Source organism: Bacillus rossius, chromosome 3 (assembly GCF_032445375.1).
Source record: "Bacillus rossius redtenbacheri isolate Brsri chromosome 3, Brsri_v3, whole genome shotgun sequence".
In the NCBI taxonomy this organism is placed as follows: Eukaryota; Metazoa; Arthropoda; class Insecta; order Phasmatodea; family Bacillidae; genus Bacillus; species Bacillus rossius.
Window position 1 is genome coordinate 23,714,502 of NC_086332.1, and position 26,867 is coordinate 23,741,368.

The 26,867-nt window shown below is 38.8% G+C and overlaps 1 protein-coding gene across 1 annotated transcript; it reads right to left on the bottom strand.

Moving 5' to 3' along the window:
• Positions 1-434: 434 nt before the first annotated feature.
• LOC134530359 (peptidoglycan-recognition protein SD-like) lies at positions 435-26,867 on the bottom strand. Its single transcript, XM_063365115.1, has 4 exons — positions 26,710-26,867; positions 9,059-9,211; positions 6,591-6,908; positions 435-3,534 (listed from the first exon to the last, which is right to left on the bottom strand). The coding sequence occupies exons 1-4, from the start codon at positions 26,801-26,803 to the stop codon at positions 3,329-3,331; spliced, it is 771 nt and encodes a 256-aa protein (XP_063221185.1). The 5' UTR covers positions 26,804-26,867; the 3' UTR covers positions 435-3,328.

Below are 26,867 nucleotides of genomic sequence, written 5' to 3' on the forward strand. Positions count from 1 at the left end.
ATACCCTTTAATTATTTTCCTTCAGAGAAAGAATAATAAAATACATTTCAACTTTAAAAAATAAATAGGTGCAACTTGAGATGTTGAAATAATTAGAATCCTAATCGATTGCTCGATTTATTTTTATTGGCAATTCACCATCTATCTAAATTAATTCCTCTCCAAAGGAACTTAACAAATTGATGAAAACCAAGTTATACTAAATATTTTAGAAATTTGATGCACGCTAAGTGGGTGTTTGACGATAGATAAAAATTATTCCACTTGATATAAATTTCAAAACAATTAAAATATCTGTGCTTGTTACTCGCCGATCTTCGACGTGTCCTTGTTTGCGCTGGAAAAAGTGCTTTTTTTAGTTGCTAATTATTTGCTTTTAAGACTTAATTATGAGGTTTCTGTCGGGGTTTAAAATTATCACAAAAACATTCGACAATACTTCAATATAGTTTTATTTTCATATAAATGTTTGATGCAAAAGCAAATATACATCTCAAAAGAGAAAATACCTTAAACACTATTCCATAGTACAAAAATTAAGTATTTCTGAAAATGCCATGCACTGCTCACCCACCCATACCTCTGTACATCACGCGCATGTGCAGTGGGAACAAATAGTCCTGTACTCTTGGGCGGTTTCTTACTGCGGAAAAACTGATTGAATCTCAATACAATGTTTGTGGTATTTTAGCCTCAGGGGAAAAAAAAATTAATAAGAACAAAGATCTAATTTGATAACGTCAAGTTCAAACGAAAAGTATTCAATGCCGTACTGAAGACTAATTTAAAACTACTGTCCGAACAAAACATCTTGGCAGGTGGAAAATCGTGTTGCGGTATGGCAGGAAACGGTCAACCCGACTTTTAATCAATGTTTTTATGACAGTCTGAATTCAGCTGCGCCAATTGGGATTTGGTGTTGGGGGGGGGAGGGGGGGTGTAGAGGAGGATTTTGAAGAAAGAAAATAGAAAAAAATGTAAAATTTGAACATGTGAATTCATTAAAAAAACTTAATTGACTAATACTGACATAAATGAGTTTACAGCAGGTAGCCATGGGCGAAGGCGATGTGGCTTCTCACACAGGATATTTTGAAAAAAATATATATATATATATTTCCCCCTTTATCCCCCTCTCTCCAAGCGTCCGTCACTGATCAGAACTACGATGATCCGTTACGTCCAGAGAACCAACTAATGGGTGTCTAGTGGAGCCAGCCGCCAAGACTTTACTCGGACGGTAACGTGAATCATTAGTAACGCAGTACATTAAATAATCTCGTTTTATCACGTCGAGTGAGCATTGCTCTTTACAAGTACCTAATATGGCATTAGACTCGTTCGTTACAACGTCACTCAAAATAGTACGTACTTTAAATGCAAACATATCGTAATACAATTAAATACTTATTCTAATAAAACAACAAACATGAAATCCAAGCTTTAAAAATTCCTTACAACTGAAATATAATCGTTTTTAAACGAATTTCATTATAACAACACCTACATTGGCTAAAGTTCTTGAAACAAAAATTAAATATAAAAACCCACACGGGTAAACTTGAACATTGAATGACGGCGATTGCGTGAACATTGCCATGTAATCTGTAAACTGTTATTTCTTCACAAACCAGTAGGAATTAAGAAACATTCCTTACAGGATTAATTCAGGAACGTCTCTAGTCCATGCAAAACATATATTCCTATTTGTGGCGGGTAGATAATGAATGTCGGCGGCAGCGTAAAAACACAGGTATTACAATGTAAGATATCAAACTATAATTTTTTCTCAAACCAATAGTAATTGCAAAACCATCCCTTGGGAGTAAATTTAGCAACGTGTGTAGTGTGTGAAAACCACGTTTTCCGAATTTTTTCTTTTCGTTCTAAAAAGCCGGGACGTCCGATAACTACCTATTACTAAAATAACAACAATTTCATACATTTAAAAAATAGGTATTTAGCGCGAGATGTTTTAACACTAGAATAAGCAAAATTCTTGTGTAAAAGTAAAATGTTTGTTATATATATGAAAATAATACTCTGATATTTACGTCTGATTAAATTTACGTGCATAAATTCCGTGAAAATGCCGGCTATTTCGTCCCATAAGAATATACAGGGCGCATTGTCGACCCGACAGTCCGTTCACGTCGTAGCTCCCAATGATCTTCGCAACGATCAGCGCTCACAACACAACAGAAAACGTGGTCGAACGATGATCAAACCAGTTTACGACTTGAGATCACGCCTGAACTCTTAAGGGGCCCGCCACGTCAGGGGTGTATGTGTGTTAGTGAGGCGGGATGATAAGCGCGACGTTCGCTGGTGCTTCCAGCGCGGTATAGCCTCTAAGCGCAAGTCTCTGAACTGGCGCGCATTCGTCTCGTCGTCACAGGATAACTGTGAAATTTGTGCGGTGACCGTAACATTATATGCCGGAGAAATGAAGATAAAGGTGTTATGCAAGCCCCTTAAGTGCTTTCAAGAATCTGTACTGATTGTTTTATGCCTAAAAATTACTCTGAAAACACGCGTTTTAGGCATTTTAACGCTTCTAAAAATACAGTTTAAAAAATTAATCCGAAATTAAAAGTACTTTTCGGTCCTCAGCGAACTCTTAAATGCTATTCGTAAATAGGCCCCACTCGGATATCTTGAGTAGTTTTGAAATCGCGTTGTTTTTCCTGAAGCTCTGCACACCGTATGTGTGCCCAGGTAGGCGGGCCCCTTAACGGTGCAACTGGACGCGAAATGTAAGCGGAACGGAAGAGGAGATATGGATACGTAACAATGAAGCGTGGGCAAGGATGATAAAAAAAAAACATCACCTTGGGCGCGGCACTTTTTTTCCTTCGTTCAAAAACGTTGAAGATGAAGTGCTTAATGAGCGATGCGTAGACACAAGCACGAGCACGCATGAAAACACGAACGGTGAGTAATTTTTTAGTGACGTCACTCGTTCGTTGGTCTCGAGAGTGCGTAGATTATCGTGGGCAGGGGCGCAACAATTAAATTTCCTAAAAAGGGGGGGGGGGCAATATACCTTTTTATAAAGAATCATCGATCCCCCCTATTGAAGCAAGGGTCCGGGGGTCCTCCCCCGGGAAAATGGTGCTACTTTAGCAGTTTTATTATCTAAAAATTGATTACAAAGCACTTTCTTTTCCCCCGTTTGCCCCCACTTCAAGGTTTCGGAAGGGGGGGGGGGGTGCAAAATACCCTTGCCCCCCTCCCCTGTTGTTGCGCCCCTGATCGTAGGTATCTAGTTATAAAAATAATGTAGTTTATTTTTTGGTAAAAAGAGCCGCTGGACGGACGGCGGCGGCTAGCAGGTCCGGTAGCAGTCGTCCCAGTGCGGCCAGAGGCGTATGGCGGCGGCCAGCTGCTCTCCGGGGCTGGAGGTGTTGGCCACCTGCCTGTGGGCCACCAGCTTGTAGTCGGCGGCCAGTTGCTCGCTGTCCACGGCGTGCCGCAGGAACGACCGGGCCGCGTCCAGCTGTACCCTGGGCGGGGCTATGATCTCGAAGTCACCTGCCGGTCACGCCGCGTGCTCAGGCCCGCACTTCATTCCATAGGCGTGCACAGGGGCGGAGCCAGGGGGGGGGTTTAGGGGTTCAACCACCCCCCCCCCACCCTTAGCACCAAATATTATTCATCACTCAAACAAATTTCATATTAAAATTAATAAAATTTTTACCATTACAGTATTTAAATTTAAGTACCTAAAACTGCTAAAATAGCACTATTTTCCAACTTAAAATCCAAATTTTCCCGGGGGGGGGGGGCATGCTCCTTAACACCCCCCATACACAAATCCTGGCTACGTCACTGAAGGGGGGTGTTTTGGGGATTCAACACCCCCCCCCCCCCCTTCCACCACGAAATAAAGGCAAGAATATTACGAACTCTCGTGTCATTCGAAACTCATTTTCTGAAGTTTCACACCGAGCGACGAGAGAGAACGTCACCAGGCAGCCCAATTGGCAAGTTAACGTAAACAAATTTGGATTGCAGTGGTTGGTTCATGAATGTCCACTACAACATCCACGTCGACCCGAAGAATGTGGTTACTGAATTTGCAAAAAAAAAAAATCAAAAAAAAAATTTATTCTGTAAAAAGTTTGTAAGCTTAAAAAAGATTATTATAAACAATTATTTTTTTTTATGCAGTTTTTCTTAAAAATCAGAACCTCCCCCCCCCCCCCCCCCCCCCGAAAAAAAATGCTGGTTACGCGTATGCTTCATTCTACTGTCGTGGGGTCCGTATTCCGTAAACCTGGTGTTGCGGGTGAGAGAACTCTGTCACCGGAATATTTCATGATGTGAAACATATTTCTTACGGATGTTTCAGACACAAATAACTTTCGGCAAGTACAGTTTTTTTTATTTTTTTTATTGTCAGCAAAAAAACTTTAATTTATCTGTTTCTTTCAGTTAACAACTTTTTCCAACAACGCCGCGATATTTTGGAAATTGTAGTATAGAAGTAATGTTGTATTTGTAGGCATTGTTCGGTCTTAGAAACTCGGAAATATGACTTCCAGTTAGTTGAGAATAAAAGCTCAAAAAGTGAATCTTTTGCCAGAGTATTTTCTTAGAAATAGAAAAAAGAAAACATGGAATACACGTCTGTTCACCAAATTTGCTACAAACCACAAAATGCAACTGCTTGTGTAGTTGAACAGCAGTTTCATTCGCCCGTACCAAAGCGACCTGGAATCGATTCGCGGCCGAGCTGAGCTCGGTTTTCCTCGCAAGTAGAAAACGAATAACGAATGTTGCCGTGGGCGTGTGGGTTTTCTCGGGATATTCCCGCTTTTATTTAACTTTTAGCCTTTGACATGTATTACTTAGTTTTTTGTATATCATTCATAGATCAATAAAAATTTAGATTTCCTGAAACGCCGAGAAACCCAGATTTGTAGGATTACTGGAAATCTAATTTTTTTTAAATTTATTTATGAATTATATACAAAACATTAAGTAATTCATGTCCATGGCTACACAAAAGCGATTAATCCATAACTGTATAAAACAGGATTACATTATCTTAGTTAATGCTAGGGTTGACATACAATTTTATATTTAAGTTTCTAAAAAAACATTAAATAAGTACGTATTAAATTTATAAAACATTTTATAAACAATTAACAGTTGGAATATTATAAATTTGTTTTAAGTAATTAACAAAAACAAAAAAAAAATTATGGAGGCAAATTAATTAGCAGTAGAAAAAAATAAAAGATGCAACAGACGACTGTTCCAGCAGCGCCTGCTCTGGGCAGCTGTGTTCCTGTGGGAAGCGCGGTGCGGGCAATTCCCCCCTCCCCCTCCCCCCAAATCACCCCACTAATCCTCTGGAATTAAAAATAAATGGAGACTTTACAAAAAAAAAATTCACTCCAGTCCACACCTGATCTTTGAAGAAGGTTCAATTTTTTTTTTTAGTGCTACTGTACTGTGATTAATTTTTTTTGAAACTTTACTACTCTTAAAAATAAACTGCAAACCATAGTTTCGATAGTAATATTTAAAGACGTCAGATACTCTTTAAAGTAGCTTTTTAAGAAACTATTATTTTGATGTGGCAAATCTTATATCTCGGTACACGGCATTTGATGGGAGTAATTTCGTGAATGAAACGGAAGTCGCGTGGGACGGAATTGTGTAACTACGGTGCTGCCATCAATAGCGGATGGCGCGAACCAAAGTTCACAAACCCAAACGGAGCGACTTTATAAAATTAACTGTTTAATGAATTGGAACAAGATGGGCAATATTTAAATAAAAATCCTTGTCGGAAATCAGGTACAGAGTAGGGGTTTAATAATTATTTTTTTAAAGCCTTGATCGCTTTTAATAGATCCGTTTCATTATATAGTTTACAAATTCGGTCTGCTAATCAAGTGATTCGCGTGAAGAAATGTAGCTGAAAACACAATTTGCGTATGTCTAAATCACGCACGGCATTACTTTCGTGTCCGAGTTTCGTTGCATGAGAACAAGTGAATTTGCTCGTTACCCGAGGTTAGTTAGATGTTGCACAGCTTACACATGTGCGTCGCAACCGGGGGGGACGGGGGAGACACGTCCCCCCCCCCCCCAATAATAAAAGTCTTCAATTTCGTCCCCTCCAATAATATATTTAGTTTCGTAGTTATATTAAAAATATGATTTCTGTGATATAACCCATATGTTGCGCATGGTGCATTTAGTCCAATCGTGGTAATGTGAGCACTTTTTAATTAGATCTTCGTATAAAATCAAAGTCAGGTCCGATACCGAAGCGCGCCGATAGCAGAAAGCCGGGACGAATCGAGCCGATCCGATCAAGTGCGCGGCCTTCCATTGCAACAAACTATAATTAGAATATTTAGGAAAGAAAAATGCCTAAAAACCACCTTTCTGCACCTTCAAACCCCAAATTTTCCCGGGGGAGGACCCCCATACCCCCCAATTTTTTCTCCAGGGGATGGATATTCCTCAACAACTAAATCAATTTAAGTCCCCCCCCCCCCCAAAAAAAATATATATCCTTGCGACGCCCATGGCTCCCACTTGAAACAGCTGTCCAGGACGCGACGCACCTATGAACGCCACTCCCAGCGACCGGTTGTTGAAGTGGCGCGCGAAGGCGCCCTGCGTGCGGAAGCCGCGGCCCTCGTACACGCGGCCGTCGCCGCCCACCAGGAAGTTGTAGCCCACGTCGGCGTAGCGGAGCTGGTCCATGAAGTAGTTCTGGTCGCGGCGCACCGCCTGCGCGCAGCCCGCGGCGCAGTCGCAGGGCGCCGAGGCCGTGTGCGCCACCACCACGTAGCGCGCCGGGAACTGGGGCAGGGGCTGCGTGCCCCCGGGCACGGGCGGGCGCGCGCCCCACTCCTCCCGGCTCACCACCGGCGCCTCCACTGTCACCAGCCATCACGACTGTTAGTCCGCCACTCTCCATCCCGCATCCACGAACAAGGTCTAGGTTTGGAACTGCAGGGGCTGTCTATACAGAGGGTAGCGCACCGATGGACTTACGAGAAGTCAATGTAGCAGCTGGGATTCGAGGGCCGAAGTGGCCGAGACTGTTCACGAATGTTCCAGAAGGTTCCAGAATGTTGTAGAAACTTCCAGAAGGTTCGGGAATGTTAGAGAATGTTCCAGAATATTCTAAAATATTCCAGGAGGTTCGAGAAGTTACTAGAATCTTCCAGAAGGACCGTGCATGGTCTAGAATGTTCTATAAGTTTCGAAGGGACTTCGGTTCCTGTTTGATATGAGCTGGCTGGTTTTTGTCCGCGCGAAGCTAGGGTAACTCCGGCCAGTTCATATTATAACCATATTTTATTGTTTGTAAAAGGGGGTTCCATACTTTTATATCAATCCTAGCATGCAATTAAGACATGAAATTATGTGGTGTACAGTTTTGATAAACCTTATGCAGCCTTTTTCTTAAAACGCTTAATATTTATGATATCATTCATAAATCATTAAAAATTTCATTTTCTTAAGTCTGGAAAACTCTTTTTTTCAATTTTGGAAAATATTATTTTTATTGTTTAATGTAAGCCATACTAAAAATAAAAAAGTTAAAAAACGAAGGCTTCATACGAACGGTTTATTCAAAACTGTATAACATATTATTTTATTATTTTAATACCTGCTAGGACTGACAATTTTTGTCAGTAAATTTAAAAAAAATCATAAAATGAAGACTTGTTACGTCGGAAAGCTTTTTATAAACAATAAATATGATTGTATTATGTTTTTATTTATAATAATGAACATAAATATGAAGACCATAAATCACTACCGTTAATCAAGCCAGGCGAGAGCTGCTGAAAAAGATTTAAGCAGGGTTACCATATGCCCTCTCTCACTCGGATTTCATTTTTCTGTCGCCTCTTCGACAGTCCGGGCGGGTTTTCTAACAGATTATGTGAGAGCGATTTACTGAGAAAGACGTGAGTCATGCTTTTAAGAGTCCGGTGTTTGAAAATAGTACTTTTTCCATATCATTCGGTCTATATCACCTAACAATAATTTCTTAATTTACATTCAATATATTGTTACGAACGCGAGAGGCCAGACCGCGATGCCAGGTTCGGAGCTGGCTGGCGGCCCCGCACGGCCACTGGCATCTCGCGCCATCCATTTACGTAAGGCGTGCCACGCATGCCTGGCCGGATTACAAGGGTCGTCGCTACCCCCCACCTCCCTCCGCACCACGCGCGGCGCCATGCCTCGGTGCCGTTCTCCATCGCTGAGCGGCCTTGGGAATTCCGCGGGCCGCCGCAGCGAATTCACCCTGCTTTTCTGACCTCCTGTTCGAGAGTCGGGTCGGCCCGGGATGACGCGACTCGTCGCAACTGCGCTCGTCGGTTCTGGAAAGACGACCCACGACTACTTCAACCGCGACGCCGGCCTCCGCGGGAGTTCTTGGGGCGGCGAGAGTTAGTGGCGAGAGTTAGTGGTGAGAGTTAGTGGCGAGAGTTAGTGGCGAGAGTGCCGCGGGTGCGGCGAGAGTTTGGCGACAGAGTCCCGCGACGGAGTTGTGTGCCGCGTGAGTTCCGCGAATAGTGCGGCCCAGCGAGGAGTGCGGACTGTGGAACTCGACAGACTCTGAGTGGCATGGGGATAAACATTTTCAAGTGCGAGTAATTGGTGATTAGGCATTTTTTTAAAGTAAGATGATGTATTACTGATGTAAATATTAGTATTAATCAATAAAACTGTGTAATAAAACTGATTGTTATATCCCTTACGAACCCAGTTCTCCCCCACATTATTATAAATCGTAACTATAAATATGGCTTATGTGTTGCTCAGCTGCAAAATCACACACATATACCTATCTATATATATATATATATATATATATATATATATATATATATATATATATATAGTTTTTACATGCATGAGTAAAATTCTTTGTTAAGACCTACATATTTACATGGCACATTTAATTGAGGATTGATCAATCTCACTATTCTCAGCGAATGACGCTAGACGGCTCTTAATGCAGGACGTACAGACGCACACTAAGGTTCTTGAAGCCAGTACTCACAGCGCTCGGCCTCGATGACCAGCCAGATGCCGACAGTGATGCCGCCGAACAGAGTGGCGAACAGCACGAACAGCAGCAGCACCCTGAAGGTGAGCGATAAGACGCTCTTGTGCGCCCGCCGCAGCAGCGGGTAGCTCTCGTCCACCAGCTCGCCTGTCGACACGCAGCACAGCGCACACGTGAGTATCTCAAGTCTTCCATCCAGGGCCGGGCGACCCGGGCAATCGCCCAGGGCCCCGCGCCTAGTGGGGCCCCGCGTCTGCCCTCACCCTAGCACCTGTCATGTAAGGTGTACACCCCTGGCCCTAATGTATATTAGAACCTCTTTAATATGTATTACCCGCAACATGCAGGGGACGAGTGTCAGATAATCGGGTAAGCAATATGTGGATCACATTACCTGACACTTGCCAGCCGGCGATGCTGATTAGTGTTTGCTTCAGGTTACAGTTATCACAGATACGGCGACAACAAGGCTTTGCTCTGAGTGTCTTTTTCCTCTGATATATCTCTGGGGAAGGGTGGTGAAAAGTACACACAGTTGTGCTTTTTTTTTTGTTATATGTTTATATTACTGCTGCCAGTTATCAAAGGAATTGAAAGTATAGGATGCTATGTATACCCTAAACTTCTTCTCAACAAGTGGATGGGGTGTGAACGTACGTGTTACAGACCGATGTTGTTACTGCAGTGTCGCCAGATCAGTGGAAATATTCGTCCGTCCTGTTATTTTGTTGTAACTACTTTCAATGATATTTATTAATAGGGCTAGTTATTTTTAATTAGACAGTTTCATAATCAAGGCTGAAATTTTTATTTGTTAGTTTCAGTCAGATTAATATACAATGACCTCTCGTGATCGTGACTTTGGTAGGAAATATGATTCTGGCCGTTCCAAACGGAAAAAAATTATTTAAAAACGCAAAGAATTTGAAAAAAAATTAAGTGGTTCTTTAACAAAATATTTAAAGACTGATAAAATTACTGTAGATAAGGAACAGTTGTGCGTTCAAGATTCAATACCAAGACATAAAAATACCCAGTAGCCAAAGTGAATCTCCCCTGAAAAACAATGAAGTGTTGTGTTCCGAGTGTATGTCTGCGTCATCTGAACATCTGTGCGTGCGAGATTCAACGATGGCAGAGGAAGAAGTTACTGTCGCTGCAGATGTAGGACTCAGTGGCCACAGTGATACACCTTTCGGAAGCGACGAGGTGATGTATCCTGAGTCGACGTCATAATCATCTGCACATGTGCCATTAGAGGATAACGATGTGGTCTTCGACATCCGTGAGGAAATCGATATCTTACCTATTAATGTAACTGTGAGTGACCCTTTTTTATGGCCTAAACAATGAAGTGTCTTACAAATAACTAGTATAGTTCAAAACGGCCCTGTGGGGGTATACGATAAATTTTACCCCAAAAATTAAAGTGGTCGACATTTTACAGACACACATTATATAAAAACACTTATAAATGGTGAAGAGCAAGATATGCGATGGTTAGTTTATTCCAAGTCAAAAGATACTGTTTACTGTTTTGCATGTCGTTTATTCTCTCTAAGACCTAATCCCAACAGTGCCCTTGGATCTAATGAAGGTATGAGTGACTGGAAGCATTATCCGAGGTGCTCAAGTCTCACGAAAAGAGCAAGTGTCACAAAGAATGCATGGTAAAATGGCTTAGTTTAAAAAACGGCCTTTCTTGTGAAAAAAAAACTATTGATTCACAAACCCAGGCCCAGATTCGAGCTGAACAACAACGCCGGAGAGACATTTTAGAAAGGCTATTAGCCATCGTACAGTTTTTGGCTAATCATAAGTTGGCTTTCAGAGGGCATGAAGAGAGGTTGTCCAATTCGAATAACAGTGGAAATCTTTTGGATTTGGTTAATTTTATTGCACGATTTAAACCAACATTTCGAGAGCACTTGCACCAAAATATAAATAAGACAGTTGCCAGAAACCACTACCTGAGTAAAACTATTCAGAATGAATTTATCGACATATGGCCAATCATGTTATAGCTAAAATAATAGATAATGTATTAAAGAATAAGTACTTTGCAATCATTTTGGACTGCACTCGAGATATAGCTCGGATTGAATAATTATCAAAAATTCTAAGAATAACAAACCAAGACAATGCAGAAATTGAGGAAAATTTAGTAGAATTTGTAGCTGTAGAAAAACTACTGGTGAAAATCTGGTCGATTACATAATAAACAAATTGGAGGAGTTAGGCTTGTCCATTGTCAACTGTAGGGGTCAAGGCTATGACAATGGTGCTTACATGCGTGGGGAAAAGAGCGGTGTACAAAGAAGGATACTCAACATTAATACTCTTGCATTCTTTGTACCGTGTGGAAGCAACAGATGGAACTTAGTATTGGGAGACGCTGCTTCATTTTGTGCTCAAGCGCAGACATTTTTTGGTCTTTTGCAAACACTGTACACAGTTTTCTCTTGCTCAAGTGAACGATGGGGTATTCTGAAGTCGTATGTCAACATTTCTCTCAAACCTCTTTCCGAAACCAGATGGGAGTCCAGAATTGAATCTGTAAAAGCTGTGAGGTATCAGCTAAGCAATGTTTGTGATGCTTTGTCAAGTCTTCGTAAGAGTAACACAGACTGTGGTTTAATAAGTGAGTGTCAATCGTTAGAAAACGAAATTACTACATACGAGTTTGTTGCATCTCTTGTGGTGTGGTACGATATTCTTGTCAAAATAAACACCATCAGTAAGGTATGGAAAAACATAAATGTGCATTTAGGTGTGGCAGTTAAGCATTTAGAAACATTTTTTCAAGTGGTTAGATAAATATCGTCTGAGTGGCTTCAATACGGCATTGGTAACAGCAAGAGAAGTAGCAAAAGAAGTTGGCATCAATAGCGTGTTTAAGAACAGCAGAAGACGGCGTAAAAGAAAATGTTCTTCTATGAAATAGAAGATGAAGCTCCCGAGCTTCCACCTGAAGATAATTTCAAAATAAACTATTTTCTGGTGGTAGTAGATTCAATACGAATGTGCTGTCAGCCAAGATTTGCAGCTTTGAAGACCAATAAAAGCAAGTTTGGCTTTATGTATCAAATCAAGGGCCTACAGAACATGAGTGATGAAGATCTAATGAATAATTGTCAAGAACTACAAATTTCACTGAGCGCCAGAGATAAAAGTGATATTGACGCTGTGAACTCTATGAGGAATTAAAAATGTTGGCCCTTGTCTACGATGGAGAACAAGACGATGTATTTTCAGTTCTTAAGTACATTGAACAAAATAGCTTGATAGATGTATACCTACCCAAACATTTTTGTAGCATTGAGAATAATAGGTACAATTCCTGTGACAGTAGCATCTGCAGAAAGGAGTTTCTCCAAGTTAAAGCTTATCAAGACTTATATAAGAAACTCCAAGACACAAGATCGATTATCATCTTTAGCCCTCCTCTCCATAGAAAACGAGTTGGCAAAGTCTAGATTACACTGATCTCATTGAAGACTTCAGCCAGAAAAAATGTCGCAGGGTTACATTTTAATAAAAAGTCACAAGAGCTTGTATTGTGAGATGAGTTGGTGTTGTAATATTTTGCCTTGGAATGTTGTATTTGGGTTTTTTTCCCTTAAAACCATTTTTTTTTTCATAAGTGAAAGAAAAAAATTCACCCATGTGATTTTTGTACCAAATACTAAACAGCTACGTATATAAATTAACCCTCATTTACATGTGGCATATATTTGAGCATTTGTACAAAAACCATTCAAATTTATTTTCGTATTTTTATTTTTCTTCTTTGTATAATTTTATTTTATGGGAAAAAATATCATATGTATGTAAATGAAAAAAAAGGAAATGTTATTTTTTGTTTATGCTTTTGATTTTTTATATTTTTTTATGATTTCACTTTTAAAAATATTGACAGCTTTTATAGACTTATAAAATGACCAGATTTCACCAGAATTAAATTGTATGCATTAATAAAACTAACCCAATTACAATTTACCACGAAAGAAAATTTCTTTACCGTCGTCGAAATTTAGGTTTCATATAGGCTCAAAAGTTTAATTTTCTAATTTTCCGGGAGAGTGACCACAAATCCCCCTTTCTCCAGTGGTATTCCATACTCCAGTCTGATAAGACCCCCCGCCCCCTCCCTCCGAGATACAAGGGCCCCGCTGAAATAAATTGTCCAGGGCCCCGCACAGTCTAGGTCCGCCACTGCTGAGCTGGTGTACCATCATGCCGCCTGTGGACTTCCTGCGCCCCTAGAGAGCCGGCTAATTGCATTTTGTCACGAGTTTCGTCAGAAGACAAGTTCTGCGAATGTTTCACCATAGAAGCATTGCATAAATTATGTTTTGGTTGCAGAATTTGTCTCCAAGTATGTACTTCGCGCCATTTGCCATTTGTAATAAAACCCAGGCACTTATTCTTAAACAACACGTTTTGTTTGACTAATAACCCAGTGATCACTCTCTATAAAATTATTTTCTTTGTTGCCAATAGATAGCTAATTCGTACAACTTACAAACAATTTCTATAGTCAAATTTTTTAAAAAAATCTGTTAAATATCTGCACATTAAAAAAAGACCCGTGCTCGTAAATCTGAACCTTAAAAAACACCCAACCAACACCAAAGACACGAAATTCTTATAAACACTCTACAGTAGAAATTCTAAGCTGCACCATTAATTCAAATTACTTGCAAATTTTTCTCATAAAATTCATTCTATAATCTTCAACCCAACAAAGAGCATTAAAAGCAATGTCCTAACTAATTATTTGTTTGAAAACGCACACACACACATAAAGGATGGGCCAATGAAATCTTAAAATCTTCATACCTGTATATAATCAAATCCTTAGTATCCGAAAGATTCGATATGCGAGGAAAACGACTCGAAGACAAATATTATAGGGAAATTAAGTAAACTAAAAAAAAATTAAACTCTGATAACCTCTGAAGTTTAGTAGCTAAATCTCTGTCTTTATACCTATCCTGTTGCCATTCCCCAATATATTTTAATTTAATATGTAATTATATAAATAAAATTGCAATATGTAGGTATTGATTATGGAATCTTAGTTAGTAAAACAAACATTTAAAAGGTTGAATATTTCAACGCCATAGTTAACATTTTTTTTTATTTCCTGTTCTTTATTTTATTTTTGACTCTTCAAAACTAGATGTGGATTCGAGGAGTATGTCGAGTTACTCTTTGGGGTTCTAATTCGAGATTCGGATTCGAGTAACTTGTGATTTTGCTCATTATATATATATAATATATTTATGATGCATATGTATGTATATATGCAGGCCTGATGGCAATCCAGTGACTGAAAACGCCAGCAGAAGTGCACTGAAGCGCAACAATGCGCTACCCGCTGCACACAACTAAAGGAGGGAGGGGGGTATTGCGAGTGCGCCAACCTTCACCCCACCTCCCAACCAGACGTTCCGTCAGCTCCCGAAAAAACTAGGGATGGTGGCACTAACTAAAGTCTGTCACGCAAACAATCCAGTAGGTCCCGCGCTGTTTTCTGATCTCGTCAGCTTTGTCGAACTATTGACACGTGTAAGCCCCCTTTCAGACGCGACGGTTTGGTAGCCATGTGAGGACTCTTTTTGGGCTGGTTTCTCACCAGGCAACTCGTGGAATCAACTTCCCTCCCCAACGGGAGATCAGTACGATGTTAGAACCTGAGGGAGCAGGAGCACTTCTTGTACTTGCTCTCCTGCAAGAAGAGAAGCAGAAAAGGAGAATGAAAGAAGAAAGCTGTTGAAGAAAAGTGTGGGTTCACCTGTTGTTACAAAACTTCCCCACAACCTTCAATCTTTCTAGTTTTATCGCTGTATTCCTCACGCCTCATATCCGATATCGGCGGGACTACTGCGTATTTCTTCCACAAACTGCTCCACGTGGAAACAGACAGGAGGAACGCCCTCGGTGGACTCGACTAGGCGACTGGTGTGAGGGACGAATGCAGAGTAGTGTCTTGTGTTGAGTCTACTGGTGGGCGGCACAGGTGCCTATTGGCCGCCCGCCAGAGCGGACTAGTGGCCGGCGAGTGAAGGGGTTCGCTACATGACACCCGCTCAACTAGTGGGATCAACTAGTCGCCTCGTCTGAAAGGGGCCTAAGAGTCAGAATAAAGAGTTGTTGACAAGTTTGAAACCTGATCTTGCAGCGTTTGAAACGCAGAATTAGGATTATTATCAGTTTGAAACACAGAGCTAGAGACATAAAATAAAATAAAGATATCCGTTAATGGTTTGTCTCCCAAATTTTCATTTCTCCCCTTACCCTCCTTCCTGCACGGAATGCATGCAATCCTCGTCACACTGAGATGTAACTCCGCGCTTCTTACCCTTCCCTCGATCCTCCGGCGATTCCTCGAGATCCGGAGGGTCGCTCCCGCTTCCCCCACCCCTTCATTCCGTCGATGCCCCATTCGCATTGCGGGTCCCGCGCAGTTACCTGAATTAGTCAAGTCCGCGAGGTCGCGGTCAGGCCACACATTCTTCGACATTGTCTGTCTCTGTATCATCAACCTAAAGTTAAGAAAGAAAACATTCCATGCTTTATGTTTCGCTAATGTCGTGCCCCGACTTCAGGTACGCATTTGTGTACGTGCGACTTCACGTACTAGTGCTTGTGGAGATCTTGTCGAGTTCGGACGGGTTCAATGCTGGCCTCTTCAAACAGTCAGTGTTAGCCAGCCGAACAGGTTGTTTACATTATTATTTTTCTACAAATAAATTTTATTCTAACAACAATGTTTAACTGATATTAGTATTTTTTTTACACTTCTTTACTATCACAAAAATTTACGGAAATTACTTTATGATTCTTTCTTTGTTTCGTAGTTAGATCGGTATGTATGTGCACGTATTTTTTGAAACTGCGCATTTATAAACATTTTCCGATGTTTATTTTTTACTCTCTTAATTAATGCCATTCATATATATTACAAGTATTTAAATTACTAAATGTATCAAAAATAAACTACGAGACTTTTCAAAATGGTGACGTTCTTTCATTTCGAAGTACGCGAGAAGTACACTTCCAGTTCCGGGGACAATAGGCTACGTATGATGATGTACTTCAAGCGGATTCGGACACAGCCTTAGTTATTTCTCCAGATGAGAGGGTTTAAAATATATATCTACACATCCAATAACGCGAACCGAAGATTAAGTAATTTGCGATTGCGGAAAGCAGGAAAAAAGCTGTGTCCAAACACGTAACTCCTTATCATACCTGGTTCTTGGAGTAGATATTGTGATAAGGGGTCGAGAGTTACTGAAACACGTGGACGTGTGATAAGATACAAACTCACGCTGCTGCTTCTTTTTTTTTTTTTTTTTTGCATTCACAACCGGATCCTCCAGTACCGACAAAACATATTAGATTGTCGAAGCATCTCCGCCTTGCTGTATTTTAATATATTTTTCAGAAATGTTGCAAGAAGTAAAGCAAGACTTTCTTGCGTCTCTGATAATCTCAGCGTAGATGACTTCTTTATTATTTTTATTCTAATTGGAAAAAAGTTTACTTTTACAAAAGATTCGTTTGAAAACCAGTTGCAGAAAAATAGTTTGTTATACTAAAATAAATATATTTCAACTTTGTACAACGCACGAGTATGGTTATTTTTGAATATATGAAATACGTTTTTCGAAATAGTACTATTTCTTAAGAAAATTGGTGCATAATTTTATTTTTTAATTGATGTTTCATTAATTTTTTTAAACCGTGAAAATATAGGCTACTAGAATATTCAATAATGTGACTTAATTTTGTTTTGCTTTTTTAACGTGCGCAGTTAATACTGGAAAGCTATTCAGGGAACGGTTTACAACAAACTTAACTATTGGAGGTACTGGGACAACACAAAGCATAAATGCCCGAATAATAATCCGAACCCTGTATTACTGCGAATTCTATGTTATAGTGATACAGTTATTTTCGTGTAAATGTACAAATTTACAATCATCTGTAATTTTACATGAATATTTCTGTTCCAATTACAAATAAAAAAATTTCTGTGTATTGTCATAAAAAACTTCACAGCAAACACTCTGACACTCGTGAGTAGAACTATTTTTTAAAACAATTTTCTTTTAATTCTGTCACTAACAATTTAAAAGATTGTTTAAAATTACAGGTATATAGCAATTTTAATTCTCACACCTGAATTCCAGCGACGGAATAAATATTCCTGTTTAATGAACCTCTTCGCTTCAACCTGATGGCATCTGTGACGTCACTAGGTGTAACTACTTCATATTTTGTTAGCTTTTCGAACAAACCGCGGCGAATGAAATAAGTTAATTATATTTCCGTTCGAGACGAAAACCTTCATGTCCTGTATGGTGACTGTGTGTACAACCATTTCTCGTCGTAATTTAAATGAACACTCTACAATGCCAAACATGATTAAAAAAAGCCTAACATATTATTCTGTTTATTTTGTTGCATGTCAGGCAATGAAAACTTTGATTTGAATTTCCATTACGATTATACATCAGCACTGCTACTAAATGTTAACATTTGTAAGTTTTACTTTCCTGATTATTATAAACTCTTCAATAATTGAGAAATCGATATGGCAAAAGTAACTTGTTGTAGTGGTAATGTGAATATAGTGTTGATGTAAGTATTATGCACACTTTTTTTTTACGTATGTGTGTATTTACAGTGAAATGAAAGATGTATATTGATGGTATATTCTATAGGTTAGGAAATGAATACATACATATATATATATATATATATATATATATATATTTATATATATATGTGGGTGTGTGTGTGTGTGTTTCATAAGCGCAATAAATATAAATAGATTGTTTATAACACAAAAAATTCTTTTCTAAAACTTGTAATTTATTAAGTCGAAATGTAATCAATGTTTACGAATTTTTATTTATGAATTAGTACCGATGTGTGAATGTAAAAAAAACTGCCGAGATATAGTGGCGCTTGTCTTTCAATTCTATCGAATGAATTTAATAGGTAGGTGAACATAGGTTGGGCATTCCTTGTAGGCTTGTAGCACGCAACTCGTTGGCAGCACGGTTGATGGCAACATTACAGTATATAGCACTACGCAGCTATAGCGCGTTTCATCCTTAGATTGCAGTGCAATTTTAAATAAATGGGCATTATCTTCCACTTCACAAATCATGATTTCGGCCATCATCGCTGTCCTTGTTTCAGTGTTCTCTATTGCCAGATCAAAAACAGTTTCAAACATAACGTTGGAATGCAATCAGAATTTATTAAAATGTATCTGAACATTTTTTTTTGTAAAGTAAAATTTCGAATGAGAATTTTATAAGTACATTTTCCTGTTGTATTTTATCAAGAGCATCATTTGATATTCATTAATTTTTATTTATAAGGAGTTCTAATTGAAAGACGCCATTTTGGTTTCAGTTGTTTTGTTCACAATTTTTTTGTAATAATTAATATTAAGGGCTTTTTTTTTAATAATTTGAACATAACATATAATTTTATGGAATGCCTTGATGTTAACAGTGACTGACTGCTACAAATAATTTTTCATAATAATTCGTGTTGAGTATTGAATTATTATTTTTGTCACAATGACAAGTGTGAGAATACTGCCAATAGATACTTATTCGTGGCCCTAAAAATACAAAAGGTTAAATTTAAAAATATATAAAACTTATAGTTAAATATGGCATACAAAGTAATATTTTCAATGCTAACAAGCCGGGTGGAATCAATCTGGCAACAGTGGGTGTCATATACTCTGTACTGCACACTAAGCGTGAGAGAGACTGCAGCACCTTCCCACAGAATTAGAGTCTTAATTTCACACGCCATGCTAGTTATTTTCGTTTTCTTGCCATCTTGTAGCATGTGCCACTTTTTTCCCGTTTTTTTAGTCATTTTTGTTATTGCTCTTATTTTTATATAGTCTATACGCCCATAGATTTATTTATTTTTTAGAAATTATTTTGTTAACTCACTTATGTTATTTATTTTAACAGTTTATAGTTTTTGCATTTTTAATTGAGTTTAGTTTATGCATATCAATATTGGCCGTCAGAGGCATGCCGAAGGCCGCTAATATTCAAGAAGCTCCAAGAGCTATAAAGATTATAGGAGAAAGAATATTTTAATAAGTATATGTTTTTGTTGGGATTGAAAAGATAATTTTTTTATGTAAATATAGGCTTTAAAAAAGACGTTAAATTTATTCAACAAAAACAAGTGTGTAATTATTTTTGCTGAAGAGTTCTGAACTTAAAGCTGTAGTTCCGCGGATGGCCGCGTGATGAACTGGCCCTGAGCGCAACGCCAATCAGCTGGGAGTTGCGAGCTGGGAGCGAGAGGCGACAGGTGTGCGCGGACAGTGCCGCGGGCTTTCACCTTTTTGCACGCGTGTGGAAATCGAAGGAACGAAGATGTATTGGAAGAAATGTGCTGGACTTTACTGGTGAATCATGGTCTGCATTTCCTCGGCTGTTGGCGGCACCGCGCCTGGTATGGGCGATTGTGACGCGGGCCCATTCTGCAGTGCCTCGTGCTGGGCTGCGCGAGGGCAAACGTCGGCCAGGCCTCGAGCCCTGCTGGGTTGGCCTAGTCTGCACTGAAGAGAAGAATTGCATGTGAGTCGTATGTTTTCCGTATTTATAGCTTGCAAGAGGAACCGCTAAATACGTGCTAGAAATTGACATATTTTTTACGATACTGCATGCGCGTAAAGATGTTAGCACAAATTCTACGATACTGCGAGCGCGCAAGTTTGTGTGTGGGCGAGAATGATTTATCTACTGGCAGGGAAAATTTGAGTAAACTGTCTGGGCCAGAAACGGTCACGTGATTTTTTGCAACCCGTTCGAACACGTTCAGAAACATTGTGTCCTTTTTTTTTAATTAATGAAGCTGTGGCCCTAAAGAAATATTAACACACAACGGCGTTAAATATGACTTTAATAAAAAAAACTTTAACGTAATGCGCATAGGGAGCTCCCATTTTATGTATAAGTGTTACATAAAATACAATTAAGCCTAATCTCATATTTTATGTAAGTTTGTTTTGTTGATGATTTAATGTATAATACTCATAAGGCAACTCAGTAATTATCTTATATCTATAATAATATTATAAAGCTGAAGTGTTTGTTTGTTTGAATGCGCTAATCTCAGGAACCACTGGTCCAATTTGAAAAATTATTTCAGTGTTGGATAGTACATTTATCGAGGAAGGCTATAGGCTATATTATATTATCAATAACATTAGGGATCCTTACTGAAGTCCAAGAATCAAATGCGTTGGAGGGGGTTAGATACAACATGCAGTACACGTACGAAGTGTGTGTAAATACCGCAGGCGCTATTGCCTATTAACATTGTTGCCACGCACTAGATGCTTTATCATTCTTAATGTTCCCATACAAGTAAACACCCGTGTGATATTAACAACGAAGCAATCAGTACCCTCATAAGAGTTCAATTAGTATTTAAATACTTTTTATCACTTTAAATCGCAAACCTAAACTATTGTTTTTTTTTCCTCTCTGTGTTTAATTTGTTTTTTTATTGCCCTTTTTTTAAGTATATATATTTTACAGACTTGAAACTTCACAGTAATGTTCCTTATGTTACGCAGGATGACATTTTCCGAAAATTAGATCCCATGGGTGGTTAAAACCAGGCAACAGTGGGTACTTTGTCTGAATGAGAACAGGATTTTGCATTGTTCATGCCTTCTGCGTCTCCATGGCAACGGGCATCGAGCGGCAGTGGCGTACCCACAAGGAGGGCATGTATAATGAGCGGCGCAAGAGTGATCTGCCTGTAGACTGCCGTAGCGAAGTACGGGTACATCAGTTGTACGATGCGTGCACGAGTCGGGAAACCATCGGTGCTATTCATTTTCTCTCCGGTACATTATACAGCATTGTAATAAATTTTCACTGAATTTTTTTTTAATTTACCATTACTGTAAATGGGAGATGTGGCTTAATTTTTTTTCCATTAGTATAGCCGTGCGAAGCCGGGTCGGGCAGCTAGTTTTTTTTATATAGGTTGGGGCGTATAGATATACTTTATAATGTATTAACCATTGCAGTATTATGGTAGAAACTATATGTAATTAGTTATAGGAAACCTGTAAAGATGTGTGTTTAAATATTATCAATATTTTGTAATAATTATTATTGCAAGTAAAGTGCGGGGACTTGAACTTTGAATTACCGCACATGAATTTGGTAACTGTTAAAGTGGAAATTTGTAAGTTGTTATTTTTCTTATACGCGATATTGCATGTAGCTGCGTATAGCGTTGAAGGTTTCTATTTAATTAGTTATCACAAAGTGCATTTGGCTTCATTTTTGGTAATGCTGCAAATTTAAGTACGTATATGATTTTATTGCCTGCTCCGGTGGCAAACAAGGGTATAGATGTGCCTTTTTTATGTGACCCATTTAAATTTGTATTTACTTGGGGAGTTTGTGGATTTTGCATCACGACGCATAGTAGGCCTACACAGTAGGGAGCGGGCAAGTTATCTCTGCTTGGAACTATGTGCAGAGGTGACAATCTTCTCTATCTCTAAACAGTATAAAACAAAACTGTCACTGGCGTCTGTTTATTCCGTTACTTCTTCCAAGCCTCACAATGGATTTGGATGCGGTTTTCGCCACAATTTAGAGAATTTCTCCCGATAGTTTTGTGTGTATAATACATTCATATTGAATTTAAAGATAGTATAGAAATATAGATGTTTTGTGATCAAGTCTTAAAAGGACGCTTTCAGGGTGCTTAGATGGTTTACGCTGACTTACATGACAGACACATCAAATTAATGTAAAGACCTACAGAAAAATTCGTGATAGCATATGTTTATCTTCTGTGAATGACTCACAGTAAGAACAATGGCAGATACAGAAATTGTGGAAGGAGGAATTATAACAAAATAAAAAAATATATAAATAGAACGTGTATTTAAAAAAACTAACTTCAGTATTGACACTAACACGTTGACAGATGGGCCTTCAGTAGTAGCCGTAGATGACTCTTCTCACACAGTATCATACTGTATTCAATGATAATTTATTTCCATAACTTCTGGAGGGAGGATATATATCCTCTATTTCCCCCTGTATTCGACAACTCCTGACGGTAACAATTTTTATCTTTCAAAATTTGTTAGAAAATGTTATCTGCGAAGCTATTTTGACCGAATAATTCTAACTGGTGTTAAAAGTAGGGTGTCCTAGTATTTTATTACGGAATCTTAAACCGCCTAAACTACGCAAGAAAAATCATTAAAAACCTTTTTAATTGAGTGCATTATTCTGAACGGATGCGTGACTTTGCGGATTCCAGTAATACCAACGAATCTACCGTTTCAATTTAAAACACTTCATTTCCCAGTAAAACTGTGTCTAAATGTAGCCCTTTCGCGTCTGACTTCCAAACAAATTCTGTTCGTGCTGTCTCATGAGGAAAACAATGTGAAGATTGTTTACAAAGAAATTCTTTAGTAATGGGTAGTACGTGTTGGTAGGTATATAATTCTTGAAAACACCTGACAGTTATGAGAATTCTATTCGTACTTACAAGTACCTACTTACTTAATAAAACTAAATGACGCCATATTAGTAGATCGCATCCGTGCGAAGCGCATCCGTGCGAGATAAAGGATTTCCCTGTAAATTCATCCCCATGACTCTCTTGCAATTATTGTTGTTGGGTCACAAACTTAGTCACCAGATGTAAGCTAAAATATATTTTCTAACCGTAAAAGGTTACGAAAGTAATCATGATCATCACTCAATACTTGCGAGACCTTTTGCAGCTATTAGATACTATTCAGTAGATGTCTGTTGAGAAAGTTTAAGCAGAAACATAAACTGCAAGATGTCTATCATGACAAATGAACAGGAAAATATCTTAAGAGCCCCGCTTACCTGGACACACACATGGTATACAGAGCTTCAGAAGTAACCACGCGATTTGAAAACGGCTCACGAAATCCGAGTGGTGTCTGTTTACGAAAATCATTCAAGAATACGTTGAAGGTGAATGAGTATTTCTGTTTCCGAGTTTCATTTTTAAACTGTGTTTTTAGTAGAATGAAAATGACTAAAACGCGTGTTTTCAGAAAAACCTTTAGTCATGAAACATCTGTCTGGTACAGATTCCTGAAAGCACTCAAAAGACCCTGTATTACAACTTTATCTTCATTTCTCCGCCATATAATGCTATGATTATCACTCAAATCTCATAGTTTATGTACGACGAGAAGACTTCGTGCGTCCTGAGCCTTGCGCTTAGAGGCGACATCGCTTTAGAAGCTCCAGCGAGCGTCGAACTTACCTTACCGCTTCAATATCCCAGACACATCCTTGACTAGGCGGATCCTTTAAATAATATTCAGTAATCATAAAAAAATGAAATAATCAATCTGAGCCTTTGGCTTTGAGGAGGGTCAATGGAAAAACCATAATACGAAGCAAGATTTTTCTTTCCTTTGGCATCTAAAGCAAGGCGAATACAGCGCGAACGTAAGTCTCTCTCTTGCTAAGAGGATGTGTTTTTTTTTGACGTGACAACGTCTAATAAATCGATGAACGCTGGCTGCACGCACGAAAAATTGTCCCACTAGATTTTATCATACAAAAGATAGAAAAATTTAAAAAAAATTTCTTCCTCAAAGAATATAATATTTTTAATGCCTAAATGGTTTGGTTGCAAAAATCTCTTACGGTTCAGTCTCAGGCCGAATATGATATTTCATTTTCTTCTGGATAAATCATTTCATCAATGTTTTGTTATGACATTGTCACGTTAAACTATCGTCCGTAAACCGACTTTACAAGACAACCAATTTTTTTTTCAAACTTTTCCGACTGCCATAAAAAAATAGGAACATGGTAACCAAGAAGTATGGCGTCCAAGATAGGTCGTAGTATAGCACAAGATCAAAAAATAATATTCATGTTAAATTTTCGTCACTGTCGGCTTCTCAAAAAGGCATAGTGTATAGCTGTTAAATTATTTAATAAATTGCCCAAAGATCTTCAAATTTTCTGTTTTCAGAACAGTATCTTATTTTTAAAAAAAATTAAAGGAATTTTTCCATATACATACCTTTTATACTATTATTGAATATTTGGATCACCAATATTAGTATGTATAAATTTAATTATGATTTCTGCATAATTATAGCTTGGTGTTGATTGTATCATAGCCCTACTGTGTGTGTGTATTTTTATTATTTATTTATTTTATAACTGATATAGGTTTATATACCGTCAATTTTTATTATTTTAACCAACTGTAATATGATTGTATGATTTGTACAGGGTGTCTACCAGATCTAGTAAATTAAATTCCCTGATTTTTCCAGGTTTTCCAGGTCTAAAACTAAATTTTTCCAGGTTTTCTTTAACACAATTACGACATTCCAAGAAGCTGAAAAAAATTGCATAATATTACATTGACGGGTTTCAAAGTATTTCAACTTAATTAAATTAGTAAAAAAATTACCTTCTTCCAAACGTGGCCAAAGTGACTCAATTGATGGCAAATAAAACATGCTGCTACAAATATTTCACACACTTCCTTTTGCAAAAAAAAATTAGTAAAAGGAAGCTCCCATCAATTACGCAGTGACTCAACTTTTGCGTCTATTGCACTTACTTCAGAACGAGCCAAATCCAACATCCGAGCCTTCTTCAACTGCAATGCCTTGATCTCCTCTTCAACTCTTCTTTTTTCTGCCTTCTTCTTGTCTGTAGCTTCCTTTTCTTTTTGTTTTGTTTGCAGGGCTTCCTTACGCCTACAACTAGCATTTCTTACATACTGCTCTACACCTCCAGAATGTTGAACAAAGTCATACATCTGTCTTTGTGCGATCAGTATTTCTTCCTGCAAGTTTTCAGTCAGCTGATTAGAATTCACTGAAAATCCTCTTTCCAATGATGCATTTCCATGGGAAAGTACAAACACCATCCTCACAAACTTTAGAAGGCCTGTTTTGGAAGCTATATGCCTTAAGAATGAGCATCCACAAGTGATCAAGGCGCCCGTCTTCTCGAGAAAAAGACGAAAACAGTGCTGCAGAATCTTGCAAGGAACATACCAACTGATATGATCACTCAATGTTATCAGCTTCTTGTCCTCATAGCCACCTGTTTTGAAGACAACATTCTAAACTGTACTTCACACGCTGTTTCCTCACACCCGAATTTAAAGCCACAGACGGACATAAGCAGGAAATTCCCTTGGTAAGATTGTACTTCAGGGGACTTTTGTCTTGAAGTTTTTTTACCATAACCTTTAGACAAGTCCTATCATTTTTCTGTAACAGGACAGACTTTTCTGGTACTTTCTCTTTCTTGATGGCATGGCGTACTGCATAACCCAACTTGATATTGTTAGCAGTCAATAGATTTTCCTGGTTATCTACATCCAATCGAGATACATTGCGTTTCTCCCTAAAGCTCTTCAGTACTTCTGGTTTCAAAATTTTCCTGCCAAAGCTAATAAAATGTCTACCAGTGTATCATAGAGAAAAGGTGCCACTTTGGAACATTGTGAGAAACAATTCCAGCTCTGATGCCAAAAAATGGAAGAATGTCAATTTTACTTTTAGAAGATTAACTTTAAGAGCACATTTCACTACACTGAAAGAGAGAGATGAAATAGAAACTTCACTAACAAATTTCTTTAGGTGGGGTAACGTTTTCATGGCACGCTCAGCAACTGCAGTATTCCATCTGATTGCACAAAATTTCTTGGGAAAAAGCTCTGATCCAGTTATTCTAATGTAATCTGCCCTCCTTGCAGATATGTGCTTAAACAAATAGTAACTGTGCCTCAAAAAACTAAAAACGTCCCATTGTGTAACAGAAATTCCAGTTTTGAAAGCACCATGGACCGTATGAAGCCCACAGCTACCAATTTCTAGCAACGATGGTGAATCTTCACCAAAAGTGTCTGTGATATGTATTTTCAACGCTAACAAAAATGTCCAGTTTACGTTGAGGGCATCCATAAATACTTAAAATTAAATGCACCTATCGGTATAATCTGAAAGTGGGAAGCACATGCTGCAGCACGTCATGTCAGCAGGATAAAAGACCATCTTGAACCAGTTTGTATCACGTGATTTGATGCCACTTCCGAATCCGATGGTAAATAAAAGAATTTTGACGTGGGAACTGTTCGTTATTTGCCATTCAAAAATAAAAATGGGAGGGGATTCACATGATGCCACGTCAATGCAAGCTGATCAATAAACAAAAAACGTATTGCCAACTACAACCTACCAAACAAAAATTCCCTGATTTTTTAAAAAATTCCCTGATTTTTCCCTGATTTTTCCCTGATTTTTCCCTGATTATTCCCTGATTATTCCCTGATTACAAAATTCCCTGATATTTCCAGGTTTTCCAGGGTCAGTAGACACCCTGTTTGTATTGTTGATTTATATATAACTTATATTGTATTAAATTGTATTTAACTTGCTCCATGTCCCTAATTTGGGACTAAACGGAGTGCATGAATGAATAAATAAATAAATAAAGCACATGCAAGTTGAAGCGCTGCATGCTTGGTTCTGAAGCACCACCCTCCAACCAGCGGAACTGCCTCACCGTCATCGTCGATCACGGCTGTGCATCGGCCGATGCTTGCGATGTGCGCATCCTCGCTCGGCCCGCCGGCGAAGCTGCAACTCGCGGAGGCCATGATGCAACGAGCCGAGGCCCTGCTGAGACCGCCGCCTGTCCGTCAAGTGATACATACCCCCTCC

What these genes read in the sequence shown, in the direction of transcription:
- LOC134530359 (XM_063365115.1), bottom strand. Translation starts at nt 26,803, where the DNA reads ATGGCCTCCGCGAGTTGCAGCTTCGCCGGCGGGCCGAGCGAGGATGCG. An exon ending in GGTCATCGAGGCCGAGCGCT is followed by an intron (nt 6,909 to 9,058) that starts GTGAGTACTGGC and finishes GGCTGGTGACAG; the next exon opens with TGGAGGCGCCGGTGGTGAGC. An exon ending in GCTGGGAGTGGCGTTCATAG is followed by an intron (nt 3,535 to 6,590) that starts GTGCGTCGCGTC and finishes CGTGACCGGCAG; the next exon opens with GTGACTTCGAGATCATAGCC.